A 15,149-nucleotide genomic window follows, 5' to 3' on the forward strand; every position below is an offset into this window, starting at 1 on the left:
AAACGTCCTGAAACTTATTTTTCATCCCGGTCGACATCGTTTAACCCGTATTGACCTGGTGGACTCGGTTTTGACAGAAAATGACGGTTGACTCAAGAAAATATATTTTAAACTCTTTTTTTTTCTTTTTTTTATCTATTATATTTTTTTTGTCATGAATAATAAGATAAAATAACATTCCTAAAAAATTTTAGTTAATCCAAAATTGGGTTACAACAAAGGGTAACAATTTGGAAATTTTTCCAATGTTTCGCGAGTATTCATCGCTTTTTCTTGCTAATTAAATTCAATGTGCATGTATAGTGATTTTCACTTTTATTTTTACATGCTATTTTATTTTTAAAAATTGCATAAAACTTGGTCGTTTTCAATATAATTAAAATTAAAATGCATGCGAGTATTGCCGAGCTAATATTGTATACCTGTATATTTTACTGTGAATTTATTTTTTTTATTTTTTATTTTTTTAATTTGATTCTCCATTTTTTTTCAATCCATTATTTTTTTGGTTAAATTCAATAACAATTAAATCAAATTTATTAACTGGGAATAAAATTGTAAGGCAAGGGATCAGAGTAGAAAATGCTCCATAAATAGCTAATGATTTAAAAGTATATACAAAAAAATTAATTTAGTCTTCATACTTTGAAAATTATACATGCTCAGTACCTCAATATTTTTTTTAATTATATTTTAATATAAAAATTTATTTTTGTTATTTTTTTAGTTTTTAATTTAAAAAATAAAAATTAAAGGTTATTAGATTTCAACAATGAAAAAAGTAAAATGTCATTAACACCGATTTAAATCACTAAAACTGTTAATATTCATGTCAAAATGTTAGATTTGTTAATGGGAATTCATAATGGATGTTTTGTACCTTTAAAGTTTATAAAACAAATATATAGAAATTCATAGTAAGTATTTTTATACCTTTAAATTTTGTGGAAAAAAAAAATATAAACTCATAATTTTTTATATGTATTTCAGGTTGGGTTTAAGTTTCTTATATAGTTTTTTGAGGCTATAAATAAATTTACCATGATTTCTATAGTGTTTTTTTATGTGTTTTGTAATCAATAATAAATTAAAAATATCTATTCGGATTGTAAAATCTTAAGTCTTGATTTGTCAATTACCATGACAACCTGAACATGAAAAAAATCACATGACGTTTTATTTATTTTTTTAATTGAAAAAATAGTATGAGTAACAAAAAAAAACATATATGTGGTAGCCTGATTTGTCAGACTAGTTATGCTGGACCTTTTGCTTCTTTCTTTTTAATATTTTTTTTATATTAATATGCTTTTTTATTTGTATTTAAATTAATAATATTTTTTTTATGAAGCTTTTTTTAAATGATGATTTTTTTGTTATTTTTTATGTATTTAATTTTTTTGAAGGCATTTTTTTTTTACCTGTCTATAGTTTTTTCTTAACATGTAAACTTTATATTTTTCAAAAATAAATAAATTATTGCCATATATTATTTTTAATATGTTTCACTTTGCATTGTATATTTTTTTAATTTTTATTTTACTCAGTGAATTTAATGTGTATATTTATTTTAATTGTTGTCTGATTAAAAAAAATTATTTAATAAAAAAATTTAGAAAATACAATCGAGTAAATATTTTATCTTGCGAGGTGAAATGTCTTAATCCATATATGTATATTATTTTTTCATTTTTATTTTTAGTTATCATTTATAACTCTTTTTATTTATTTATTAACATATATAATTGTTGATTTATTTTATTACATGTATACATTAACTGTTTATTTTTTTTATGTGAAAACATGTAGAGAAATCCTTTTTATTGACATACAAGCCACAGGGTGTGGAAGAATTTATGTTCAACTATTGTTGCATTGTAGATCACAATAATAATCCACAGTGTATTAATTTTTTTTTTTTAATATTAAAGTAATCGAGAATTCAGTTTTATAATTTATTTATTTTCATCGTGCCTTTTTACAAGATCAAAGTGAATGCAGTTTAAGTTGTTTCGGACTACAAATCTAGTAGGGTGTCTTTTTTTTTTAACTCATGAGAATGGTGATGTCAACTTTTTTTTTTAATCATAGATATTGAGTTAATTAAGAATTTAGTTTAAACAACCAGTTTTATTTTATTTTTTATAAAAATCTTTAAAAAATATATTCATATTGGGTTAATGTTCTATTTTATGAGCGGCTATTTATACTATTATATAATCAAATAAAAAATAGTTTTTAAAAGACAAATTATTATTTCAGTAAGTTTGTAATTTAAATCATGTTTTTGACATGCTAACTTAGATTACTCAATTTACAAATTTGATGAATTTACTTATTAATTGAATATGTATTTTTTTTTTGTTCTTGATCCTTTATTTTTTGTTATTTTTTTATTTTAATATTTGATATTTTATTAGTCAGGACACAATATATAATGTTTATTTTTTACGATGTTGCCTCCATCTCAAATATATATATAGGACCGGTGTCAATTTCAGGAGTATACAATTTTATTGTTCAAATAAAAAAATAGTTTATAAACAATTTTATTAAGCGAAATAGAATTCACGATCTAAGTTGCAGGAGGGATTAAAATTAATCTAACATATCGCTATCTCAATACTTTTTTTCAAATCATCACTTTGAAATTTTTTAAAATTAAATTATATTTTCATTGATCATTTAAGTTATACATAAATTTATAAAATCAATTAATTTAAATAGAGTCAGCTTATATATAGTTTGATTAAAAATTTAAGTTAGATAAATAACTAAAATAATTTTTTTTTAAATTAATTTAACCAAACAAGTTTAATAATATTATTAAAAAAAACTATCTACACTTTCGACATATTTCTTTTTACATCTAGAAAGATTGATCCGATCGCGAGGAAGCGCGCCCAATAAACTAGTAAAACTTAGTTGTTAACAACTGCATGTACCTTGATTAAAGTGATCAGCGTACGGAGTGAGGGGTAATTCTAAAGTATTGCCGTGCTGGATATATTTTCATAACAATTATTTTATAATACTATTTTTTAGCACCGATATAGTGATAAATTAATCCATGAAATATTCCAATAACATATGTAGTACGCCAAGTAATATGTAATCCACCGACCACCTTTGATCTCGCTTAACTTGGCAGCACTGGTATGCTTGCCACGTGTGCTGCACGTGTATTTCACAGATGTGAATATAAAATCTGAATAAAGTCATTTGTATACAATACAAACACATAAGGTACAAATGTGAATATAAATTTATCCAAGGCTCCACAAATTTTAACATAATTATATCTGCACTGTAGTTTTACTTTTTAGTTTTATAAAAAAAAAATATATTATATATATGAGATGAGAGCAAAAAATATGGAAATAAATAGAACATTTATTTTACCCTCTGACCAAGGAATTTTTTTCAATATTATCAGAGTTTGTCAAAAAATATAAATCTTTTATTCCAAAGAAGTCAAAAATAGCATTAAAAACAACCAAGGATCTACCATAAAAAATACATATAATTTAATAATTTATTGAATATTGATACACTTTTATTATTTTTAAGTTTTAAATACATATGCTATCTATAAAAAATAAAAATAGTATAAATCTTTTATCCCAGGCGAGTAATGATAAAAAGAGTATTAAAAATAGATATTTTATTTTTATAAATCTTTCATAAAAATAGTACAATAAAATTAGGATAGCATTGAGAAAATAACCAAGGATGTACTATGCATATACATATAAAAATCTAATTTAATAACTTATTGAATTCTGATGTAATTTTATTATTTTTAAAATTTAAATATACATGCCATGTGGAAAAATTAAAAATCAGGGCATGAACAAAATATTTATGAATTGTCTTATCTAAAGGACTCTACTTCTAACATCAATGGCAACGGCAAAAAGAAATAACGTGAATTCAATAACCCATCTCAGTAAGAGATAACGCTAGAACTACGATTTTTTTCTTGATAAATTTTTATTATTTTTGAGATTTTAATAACCCATCTTTGTTAATATGATTTTTTTTAGAGTTTTAATAATCAAAATAAAGTTTCAATATTTTATATTATATAAGGTTTTAATCTATTTTTAATCAAAGTTAAATATGAATTTACACATTAGTATTGGCATATATTTCATATCATATTATATAAATTATGATATCAAGAATAATAATTTTTTTTGACACAAAGTATATATATTTTTTAATTATATTATGTTGATTTTTTTTTTAAGTAAGAAAGTATATTTGATATTTATGAACAAGAACTTCTCAATACATGCGATGGTTCTTAAAATTCAAGAGTATTTGCATCGAAAACTATGGAAAAAAAATGAAAACTGACAGGCGAACCTTCGTCCCCGTACCTCATCTGATCCAAAAAAATAAGCAGAACCAACACACCCGACCCGCTCACCCACTCACCACCTCCACCGCCAGGAAACTCCGCTTACAGCATTTGCGATGGAGACGAAGAGAGTGTTAGTGGTAGGAGGGACAGGCTACTTAGGCCAACACGTATTACTATCCCTTTCACGAATCAAAGACAGCGCCCCTTACGATCTCGCTTTCACTTACCACTCCAATTCAAATCTTCTTGAACCCTTGCTTGACGCCATCCCTCACTCTCTTGCTTTCCATGTTGATTTAATTACGGGTGACGGGTTCCATTCCATCGCCTCCAAATTCGGCCAGGTACAAACCCCCCCTAGAAAAATTTAAATTCTTCAGTTCTCTTCCAGTTTGTTCGTTAATTTCAAGGATCCGTGAAGTTTTTTTTTTTTGAAATGTCTGTCAGCCTCATGTTGTGGTGAACTGTGCTGCACTGTCTGTGCCTCGTGTTTGTGAGGAGGACCCTGATGCTGCTATGTCTATAAATGTACCTTGCTCTCTTGTAAACTGGTTGTCGAGCTTCGAGGAGAGAGATACTCTACTTATCCATTTATCAACTGATCAAGGTTAATTGAACTTGATCCTTTTTTTTTGAAAATTTTTCTATCTGGAGTGCTTAATGTTTAAGGTTTTGTTATGTTGGCAACATTCATTGAGTAGGTTTCTATCAGGTCAATAAAGTTAGAGAATTGGAAAAGCGAAGCATAATATCAAATCTTCAATACTAGATGGGTTTTTGTTTTCTTACAATATTTGTAGAATACAAATGATGAACCCTTCAGAGGAATTTCAAAATGAATAAGATGTTGTTTATTAACTTTCCAGTCCTTCTAACATCACATGGATCTAAATGCGAGCAGTTAGTATTGTGTTGCTGTTGGGATCGTTACTTTAAGTTGTTATATTTCCATCATCCCAATGCATATTGATTTGTGCCGGATCAATGCTTTTTCCATTGTGAAGCCCAATTGGAATGCGTCTTTGGTTTGATCCATTGATCCTTTTATTATTGTCTTTTACAATCAGTTTATGAAGGGGTGAAATCATTCTACAAGGAAGAAGACGAAACTGTTCCTGTTAATGTGTATGGTAAATCAAAAGTGGCAGCAGAGCAGTTTATTTCTAAGACATGGACAAACCATGCAATATTGAGAAGCAGTATCATCTTTGGGCCACAAACTATCTCTCCCGTCCAAAAATCACTTCCAATTCAGGTGCTCAGTTGCTCACATAGAATGTAGACCTTACATTTGTACTCTTATCACTCTGCATTCTCTGTCTTGCGAAGATACAAAATGAATTGGATTCTATGGTTACCTGTTGTCTAACCGATATGTGACGTCTAATCGATGCAGTGGATTGATGGTGTCCTCTCCAAAAAAGAACAAGTAGAGTTCTTCCATGACGAGTTCCGCTGCCCAGTGTATGTCAAGGATGTTGTGACCATTATACTGTCTTTGATAAACAAATGGATAATAGGTATGCAGTTACATGCATCTATATTCACATATAAAAAAACTACATGCTTTAGCCCAACATTGATAAACTACACAATGCTCTTCACATTAGGTAGAACGTAGAAGAACTTTTGATGGGAAAGCAAGAGTTACATTTTGTCTAATGCTCTGTGTTTTGACCTCTCGAAAGAGATTACATTCATTAAAGTAATCATCTAACTTGGCAAAGCTTCTTCTTTTCAACATTTTTTTTTAATAACGCTGTCTTTTCTGGAAACCTCTTTTCTTTTCTTTTTTCCTTTCCTTTCATTACTTTTCCTTTGTGCACGTTTTCTCTTATGTAAAACTAAATGGTGTTAAAATAAGTTGCTTCTTTTTTTGCTTATTGAAGTATGATCAATTGTACCAACATGTGATGGGAATGTAACTGAAATTCATAGCTCTCCTGTAGTTGGTAACTAGATATTTCTTTATTGGAATTTCACTTCTTGATTTTTCCTGCTGCCTGTTTGCCTCTGTGCTTTGACATCGGATCTGGCCCGATCATCATAATATTGGTGGTGCTTGTCCTAGAGGGTAAGCAGATGAAGTTGCTCTTAAATGTTGGTGGACCTGACAGAGTATCTCGTGTTCAAATGGCTGAAACTGTTGCACATGTTAGAGGATACAACACCTCTTTGATCAAGCAAGTATCTGCATCTTCGGTAAGCAGATGAAGTTTAATAAGGCGTTTTCATTTGATTGTCTGTTGTCCTCCTGGTTCAGGCATCGCTTGATTATCACGTATTCATCTGATTGCTCCTCAATCCATCAGATAATTTACTTACATGTTGTTCAATTCTGCCTTTATCCTTCTCACTGTTCTGTCACCTCAAGAAATACATGGAATATACATTTATTCTTCTTCTGGTTAAGAATGCACCTTTCTCTTTGGCACATGTGCATGTGGTGGCTCTTAAATACGTAACACTTATTTTTCAGGTTTATCGTGGAGTCTCATCGCCAGCTGACATATCCATGGATATTTCAAAACTGATTCAAACACTATGTATATCGCCCACCTCATTCAGAGATGGTGTCATACTGACGCTTGATTCAACGTAAATACATGGAGATATATTTTAGCCCTATCTCATCATCTCATGTAAGCTACTGCTGAGGATATAGCATGGATATCAATTTCCCTTTTGTTTTGCCAAACTGGAGGATTCATGAAAGGTGGATCTTTGTTGCTCGTGCTGTGAGACATTCGAGTTGTAAACCTGTTCATTTTCTCAAATTGTACGAAAAATGTAGTGTATAATTAATTGTATTGTGAATTTCCATCTCTTTGCTTCTTTGACCAGTGCCCCCCAAAAAAATAAAATAAAATACCAGAACAGAGATTCTTCAACTAAATTATGCAACTTGGGAGTGGACTATGCAATTTGTCATTTTCAAGTTCAGATTTTCATGGCTTGGGAGAGTACCAGCCTATGAAATGTGGCAGGGTAGAAAGCAGGCTGAGGAGAAAGATGACCCTTTTAATTTTATCAGCTAGAGCGTTCTCTCTTGCCCCATGTACTTGGTAGTGGAGTGAAAGAGAAAAAAAAAATCATAAAAGTTATTAGCTGTGGTTTTTAAAATTAAAAAATAAAAACCACTAGAAAAATAGCTTTCATTTGAGAAAATAAAAAAAAACAAGAAAACTTCAAACAAATATAGAAGGCGGCATGCGTGCTAACATAGGAGCCCAAATGCTATTAGTCCTTTTGTTTATTGAAAGCCCTTTCTTGCTGCCTCACCTCGTCGAGTCCGGAGAGTTGGGAAGACAAAAATACCCTCCAGAGCACGAACGACGTCAATTCAAGGCGAACACACTCACGACACGCCAAACACCAACTCCGGTAACTCCACCGTCCACAGTACTCCACGCTTGGAAGGAATCTGGAAAGGAAAGATCCCAACAACTATAACAAAGCAGAGCCCGTCATCTTCATTTTCCACTCTCTCTCTCTGACTATTCATCTCGCTGGTAAATTCTGCTAATTTGCCAGTAATTTATTTGTCAGGGTTTTTACTGTAAAAATAGCTCAAATACATTTTTTAGCGAGTGACCAGCCCGATCGAAGATGGGAGGAGGAGGAGCAGAACATGGACACGGAGCTGAGGGGGCCCACGGTGACTTTAGGGCGAAGGTATGGAGCATGAGTGGAGGTCCATACTGCAGACCTAAGCACTGGCGCCGTAACACCGCCATCGCCATGTTCGGCGTCTTCCTCATCTGCATTCCCATCGCCATGAAATCCGCTGAACTCGAGGTCTCCCTTCTCATTCTATTAATTTTATATTTTCTTTCTGTTTGGTTGTGGGAATGGTTAGATGTTTGAATTCTGGATCTTAGATCTTTAAAACAGTGTTGTAGACGGCGATTCAATTAGTGGTGTTGACATACTTATGTTGGTTTGGTCTAGTTAATCGTTTTTAGCTCTAATTAACTTGTTTTAAGCTTTTGATTTTCGGTATCTTCTCAATTCCGATAGAATTAATATCCAATATTGGTTGTTATTACTGGGTTTAATTAACTGCTTAATTAGTGTCAAATAGTGAGGTCTTCCATGCGAAAGGATTAGCTATCATTGGGACACCGGGCAAGCAATGTTGTTTTTATTGGTGTTTTTTTTTTTTAAGTAGAGGTTTCCTTAAATTTTATGATATTGTTATTATACATTTTGTATGCAACTCATATGACCCATTGCTATTGCTACTTCCTTTTGTTTCTGTATGTGGACGGGTGCCTCTGGTGTCTACATTAATCGATCCTTTAACACTTTTACTCATCATAAAGGTAGCAACAAGTCCAGTATCTAGTGAATGATTAGCTGTATAAATAATTGGCTTACTGGTTGTTTATTACAAACGTGGAGTCCTTGAATTTTGTGAGATTAGGTATTTCAAATATGTTCATATGGTGTAAGTCTATGAGATTGTAGTTCCTTATGTTTTTGTGCACCGGCTGTGTTCAGTCGAAGACTACATTAAGTTTCTTTTATACATATTGAAAAGGATTAGCTATATTGATTGGTAATCTTATATTCTTGTTTCCAACATTTTGGGTTCCTGCCATCACCACCAATGCATTGCAACTCTCCACCCCTAGCTCTCAGAAAACCCATTCACTTTGAACTTGTCTTTCTGCTAATTTCCCTTGTAAGCTCTCCAGCAAGTGCTTTGGGATTAATGCTCCACTCACATAATGATGGGTCCCAGTTTCATGTGAGTAGGGCTCTTAGAGCACCTGTAATTTATTTTGCTTATGTTGCAAAATTTTGTTGCTCTAACTTTCAATAGCTCTTCTTGCCAAATGATAAAGGTTCCAATTGATAACATCTCACTTGTTTCTAACATGAATAGCAAAGACGACCGTTTAAGCTTTCTTAAGTCAAATGTGTTTTTTCTTTACTTGATTTTTGGTGGTCATGACATTAATGTAGTCGTGAAAAAAACTCAGACTAGATATGGGCTTTCTATGGCTGCGTTTTGGTTTGTGACAGGTCTTGAGTGTGGGTTTATATCTATGGCCTGATTTGTTTCTAAAAAACAAGTTCCTTCTAGGAACAAGATACTCCGATACTTAAGTTAGTGAATGTAGGGGAAAAAATGTACGTAAGAGAAAATAAAATGAAGTGTAGAGAGGAGAAAATTCTTTTGTAAAGTTGTTTTTTTCTCTCCTGAAGGATGTGTAGAGTCCATGACGTGAGTATTCTCACCCAATCCTTGAACTTACTTCATGGAGAAGGACAATATTTTCTTAGAAAATTGAGTCTTCTGGTGTTGGGCCATGCTTGTTATTGATGGAGACATTGGTGGTAACATTTTTCTTGAAAATTAAGGGTTGTTGTGCCATGTGTGCTATTGGTGGAGATGCTAACAAGTTATGGTACTAGAAAATAACCATTGGCTAGAAAAGCAGTGCTTGCATTGCATAGAAAAAGTACCACGTGCATAGAAAAAGTACTGTGTGCGTGGAAAGTTTGTGTGAGACTTTTGGGACCTTGAAAAAATGCATAAAAATATGTGCCGAGGCGAGAATAGACATGTCAATGTGAGTTAGAATTGAGTTGGGGCTCAAAATGTCAGGTTTCTAGCTGTTTGGGCTTGACCCAAATAAATGAAATGTGGGCACGTGCAATGCGCGCATTAATGAGTTAGTCATTTGTTGCCTTTAGGCAGTATGTGTGGCCCATTCTAGCCTTCAATGATGGCCTTCTAAGGTGTCAATAGATTTGTCTCTTTGAGATCTTTTTGGTAGTATTAGGATGTCGTCATTGGAGCTTGGCTGTGAACCTGACATCCCATTCCTTTTTTTTCCTGCTCTCTTCTCTCTTTGCCCTTGTCTTTTTATGCCATCTCATTTATTCTTCGGACTATTGGGTTGTTTTTGTTTCTTTCATAACCATTTAATATTTATAACAATTCGGATTGAATTGTGTTCATTATAATTAATGGGAGGGTTGCATGGGACATGCATAATTGTTTTGGAAATGCATGACCCTTCCTATCCATGTGGGCCACCCAAAAGGCTAGGATTTTCAATGGCTAGATTTTTTTTTAAAAAATTTTCGCTTCACCATCATCTCCCTTGTCTTCTATAAAAAAATTTCATTATGAAATCTCCAAACATATCTCTAGGTCTCTAACAATAAATCTCCATAGCAAGATCTCTGTTTTTTCATTGAAATCTCCATGTTTCCATATGAATTCTGTCTCCAAACACATCTCCCATGAAAATCTCTATGGCAAGATCTATATCGAAATCTACATGTTTACATACAATATCTCCCTGCACAATTCTTCAACACTACTTTCACACAATGTATTCTCTACTTTCTAAATAATAATGTTCCCAGCTGTGAGATGAACAAACAAACTCATCAAACCCCCAACTCTCTCTTACATAAATGTTAACAAAAATTACTAGGACTTTTATGGGGCCTCTCATGCAGGCATAAAAGGTAACGTTTATAAAGTAAATATTCCTCACTTTTGTTAGTCATAGTCTCCCAAACATGATTGCTTGAAAGACTTGAGAGGCAAATGATGGTGCAATATGAAATAAAAAAAATTCTATTTCTTTAGGCCCAACCCTAACGACTTTAAGTTGGCCTAAACATACAATAGTCCTAGCCATTTAAAAAAAATTATAGGTGTTTGGGCCTAACCCAAACAACTATTAGTTAGCCCAAATGGCTAGGAAGGACCATGTATTTTCATGTATTCACAAAACAATTCTGGATGTCCTATGCAATCTTTTAATAAATTGTAATGAAGAATAATCAACCTAAATTGTCATGAAGACTCAATAGCTATGAAATAAACAAAAATAATTCAATGGCTAGAAGAAGAAATGAGATTACACAAAAAAACCAAGGGAGGAAAGAGGAGAAGAAAAAAAAGAAATGGGATCACACCCACACTCCTATCACCATAAAAAAAATCTCAACAAGACGAATTCATTGGCATATGGGAAGACTGTCTTTGGATGCTAGAGTAGGCCACACATGTTACCTAAAGGCACGGTGACTCACTCGCTGATGCATGCATTGCGCCCGCCAGCATTCCAATCATCTAGGCTTTTCCCACACGGCTGGATTTTTACTCGTCTTGGCTTGCCCGTACTAGTAGAAATCCTAGCTGTTTAGGGCCTAGCCTAAATGGCTAGCTTTATAAACCTTTAATGCTATGCTTGAACAGCTAGAAACTTAACATTTCAAGCCTTGACTTGATTTCAACTCACTATGGTTTACCTAATCTTGTCCCAACATGCTTTAATGCATTTTTTTCAAGTTTCGAGTAGCCACCCACAAACGTTTCATGCATATAGTTCTTTTACTTTATAGTGCAAACTAGTTAATGATTATTTCCTGATAACATCTCCACCAATGATATGTGAGGCACAATAGCCCTGACTTTCTAATAAAATGTTGTCACCAACGTCTTCACCAATGACTAACACGACCTAGTATTTGTGGACTCAATTTTCAAGGAAAATATTTTCTTCTCCATAAAATAAGTTCAAGGACCGCGTGTAAATAATCATATGAAAGAACAAACAAGTCCTATACTACATATAGAGAGTCCAGGAGAACAGGTCCACATAAGAATTTTCTCTTCACTCACTACATTTTATTCTTTTCCTTTCATTATTCTTCCCTCTTATGAGAATGTACCCTATACACTCAAGGAACTTGTTTTTTAGGAACAACCCAGGCTGAAGATAAAATTCTACATTCAAGATGAGTCACCAACTGTAGATGTAACCATGAAAAGCCCATATCTAGTTTGAGGTTTTTTCATGACCACATCATTGATTTGGAAACTAAACCCTTTTCATATCTATCACAATAAATTCTTTCCATGACTAATGATTTGGAATAACTAATCTTCCTAGTTTATGGATTTTAGCTTCTTCATGTCTCCACCAACTCTCTTACCTAGTGCAAGTGCATAATAATGTTATTCTAGTTATACAAGAACAACTTCACGCTTTTCCATTCCATCAACAAGAGACACAACACATAGCTTCATTACATGCACTAGATGCACAAAGATAATTCTAGTTCCTAAAAGGAAAAGACAAAACTATGTGTAAATTAGGTACATACCCCAACTCTTCAAAGAAGTCATTCTTATTATGAAGAGCACTCTTTAACGAGTCATAATCTTATGTGTGACTATCACCGTGAATCTTCTTTGGAGTCTCGCTTGCATGCTCTCCTTCGAAAAAGTCCTAAACATGAGACTAGATTAGTAACTGCATGAGTTCCTAAGAAAGAATACCATTCACACCAAGTGAGAGACTCTCCACTTTGTCAATCACCAAGTGTTACACGCTTATCTCTCCAAAAACTATCTTCGCAAAGGCCAACTTGGATCATTGCGATGACTTTATATATTCTAAAGAGCACATACAAAATGTTAGAAGCATTCTATAGCTTGCAACGCAAAAGAGTAACGCTACATGTAAAATTTTCCCGACAACATTTCATGGATTTGTTGAGGTATGTTGTCACAATCTTGAGTCGAACTTCATCTTTGGCCTTCATGATTTTGTGTTAAGCTCATTTATTGTTTCAACACTAGTTTTTCAGCTAAAACATTCTTCACCATCACCCAACAAGAAGACAAACACTAAATTATATCTCCAAAGATTTAACGAAGAAATGCTTAACAAGGAATGATGGAAGATATACTTGAACCTCTAATCACCAAAGCTCTGATCAATGGAGTCTACAACTATCTTTTCTAGTAATGCTTGTATATTTTTTTTGACAAGACGTAACATGAAATAAACAACAGAGAACTATACTCAAGTAGAAGAAGCAAGTGTTATATCAGACCAGGACACCCTTATTTTCAGAGAGCAGAATCTCAACAACACCATCAATCTTTCACCAAGACATCCAAGAGGAGCATTAAGAGATCCATTTGTGATCGTCATTCCCTAAACTACACCTTTTACCATTATTTCTTGCCATTTAGGAAAATTATTTTGTGCAGTACCTTCCTCGCAGTAAGAGTGGCATGAACACAGGGAAATTCTAATAGGTTTTGTCACTTTTATCTTGATCACAATCATGACCATTGAGGAATGCCCCCTAAAAATGAAGATAAAAAGATTGATCTCCTCCATCATTTTGTGAAGAAGGAGATGCGATCTGAACAAACAGGGAAAAATCCTCATAATGTGCTACCTAGATTAGATAATTTTTAAAAATTGTATCTCCACTACCTTTTAAATAAAAGTAATAATATTTCTCCATGTCTAGTTTATGTATCATATCACAGGGCATTGTTCTAATGAAGGAATGCACAAGTTTCTTGTATATCAAAGGAAAAAAGTTTTGATGATTAAAGTTCTGTTTAGTTGAGTCTGGGATTCTGCTGGAGATGAGTGTTTGATTGTATCTCAAGCAAGTCATTCTTTTTGTCTTGCACTTGACTGTTTTAAAGCCAAGGTGTTTAACTACTTGAGCAGCCAAATTTTAGCTTTCTCTCATTGTTTCTAATTTGACCATCACACATCCAGTTTCATTTCTGAGCTATTTTCTGAACTATGTACTTGCTTTTTAATGTTAGTGAGTGCACTATTCCATCCCTGGGGTGTCTTCATGACCTCACTCTTAAAAGTTGACTAACGACTTGGTCACTGAGACTGGTGGTATGAGTTGATTGAATGTTGATCCATTCCTGAAATGCTGTGACTTGTGAGATGGTACAAAAAGATTGGGAGAATAGATTTTTTAATTGATCCTCTGATGGATTGTAGCCTTGATTGATCTCACCCCTTTTTAGGTTGAAAGGAACTAGTTGATATAGAGGTTTTATAGACTGACAGGGAATGGTTGAACCATTCTTTGTTTTCTATCGAGAGACTGAAACATTACTGTTATGGAGCTCTCTTCCTATCAAATAGACATGATGCTGATGTATTTTACGTGCATGGATATTTTGGTTTTTCCATCTTTGTTTCATACCGTGTTCACTTAATTTAATGACACCTTTTGTTACAAGGATGAGTATGATCTACGAAATATGTGTGGAGCTTTTCTAACACAAGTCCAATGCTCCAGTAGTAACTGAGCAGAGTAGGGAGCTGAGAAGAGAGAGAATGTTAGCAACCATCTACTTGTCTATAATTTATATTTGGGGTTGAAATCATAATTTGGTTTCTGTTAAATACCTGAGAAGATATTTTGATTGCAGCAACGGCCACATCATCCTGTTCGCCCAATTCCATCACAGCTCTGGTGCAAGAACTTTGGGACTAAAGATTACAATGACGTGCAGTAACTTTTGGAGCTTCAGTTGTAACTTTCAGCATGGCAAAGCGCCTGTTGTATCTTTTGATTGCAGGTTTCAGTAAATTGAGAATGTTCTGGTAATACTAGAATAAGATTTAAATCGTACAACTTAAGGAGGGGGTTTGATCATACTGTTAATAAATTGCCCTGTCCTGTTTTCTGCCATCAAGAAAATGTTCAGACTGATGTTTGAAATTGCAATTTTGATGCTATCTTTTTCCTTTCTTTATAATCTGAGCCATACCATAACTTCAATTTCAAAGGCTTGACTTTGACAATGCAAGAATTAGCAGAGCAACGAGAGAAGGTGAGAAAAAACTGATTGACTTGTGTTGTAGGGTGTGAAAGCTTGTTAAATAGTAACAGTTACGAGATCGCAGCTGAAAACCTTTCTAGCTACGGGCGGCCCAGGCTGTGGAGAAGGGCTTCCAAGCGATCT

At 33.1% G+C, this 15,149-nt stretch overlaps 2 protein-coding genes across 4 annotated transcripts; both read left to right on the forward strand.

Annotated features, from left to right (window-relative positions):
- The first annotated feature begins 4,310 nt into the window (after window positions 1-4,310).
- LOC105133416 (NAD(P)-binding Rossmann-fold superfamily protein) lies at window positions 4,311-7,207 on the forward strand. Its single transcript, XM_011037416.1, has 6 exons — window positions 4,311-4,713; window positions 4,817-4,976; window positions 5,437-5,624; window positions 5,766-5,889; window positions 6,441-6,571; window positions 6,849-7,207. Exons 1-6 carry the CDS (start codon window positions 4,483-4,485, stop codon window positions 6,969-6,971), a joined length of 957 nt encoding a protein of 318 aa, XP_011035718.1. The 5' UTR covers window positions 4,311-4,482; the 3' UTR covers window positions 6,972-7,207.
- Window positions 7,208-7,619: 412 nt separating this feature from the next.
- On the forward strand, window positions 7,620-14,934 carry LOC105133426 (uncharacterized). Of its 3 annotated transcripts, none has more exons than XM_011037445.1 (3): window positions 7,620-7,881; window positions 7,968-8,167; window positions 14,613-14,934. In XM_011037445.1, exons 2-3 carry the CDS (start codon window positions 7,979-7,981, stop codon window positions 14,697-14,699), a joined length of 276 nt encoding a protein of 91 aa, XP_011035747.1. In that variant the 5' UTR covers window positions 7,620-7,881; window positions 7,968-7,978; the 3' UTR covers window positions 14,700-14,934. The 3 variants fall into 3 exon arrangements, with proteins under 3 accessions (XP_011035747.1, XP_011035737.1, XP_011035729.1); XM_011037435.1 differs by having other exon boundaries at window positions 7,621-7,881; window positions 7,957-8,167; XM_011037427.1 differs by having other exon boundaries at window positions 7,621-8,167.
- The last annotated feature ends 215 nt before the right edge of the window (window positions 14,935-15,149 follow it).

Source organism: Populus euphratica, unplaced genomic scaffold (assembly GCF_000495115.2).
Source record: "Populus euphratica unplaced genomic scaffold, PopEup_1.0 scaffold2.1, whole genome shotgun sequence".
NCBI classification, from domain to species: Eukaryota; Viridiplantae; Streptophyta; class Magnoliopsida; order Malpighiales; family Salicaceae; genus Populus; species Populus euphratica.

Bases quoted from the DNA above. Each gene is read 5' to 3' on its own strand.
- LOC105133416 (XM_011037416.1), top strand. From the start codon at position 4,483: ATGGAGACGAAGAGAGTGTTAGTGGTAGGAGGGACAGGCTACTTAGGC. The intron at 5,625-5,765 runs GTGCTCAGTTGC...TAATCGATGCAG, and splicing joins AAAAATCACTTCCAATTCAG to TGGATTGATGGTGTCCTCTC. The intron at 6,572-6,848 runs GTAAGCAGATGA...CTTATTTTTCAG, and splicing joins AGCAAGTATCTGCATCTTCG to GTTTATCGTGGAGTCTCATC.
- LOC105133426 (XM_011037445.1), top strand. From the start codon at position 7,979: ATGGGAGGAGGAGGAGCAGAACATGGACACGGAGCTGAGGGGGCCCAC. The intron at 8,168-14,612 runs GTCTCCCTTCTC...TTTTGATTGCAG, and splicing joins TGAAATCCGCTGAACTCGAG to CAACGGCCACATCATCCTGT.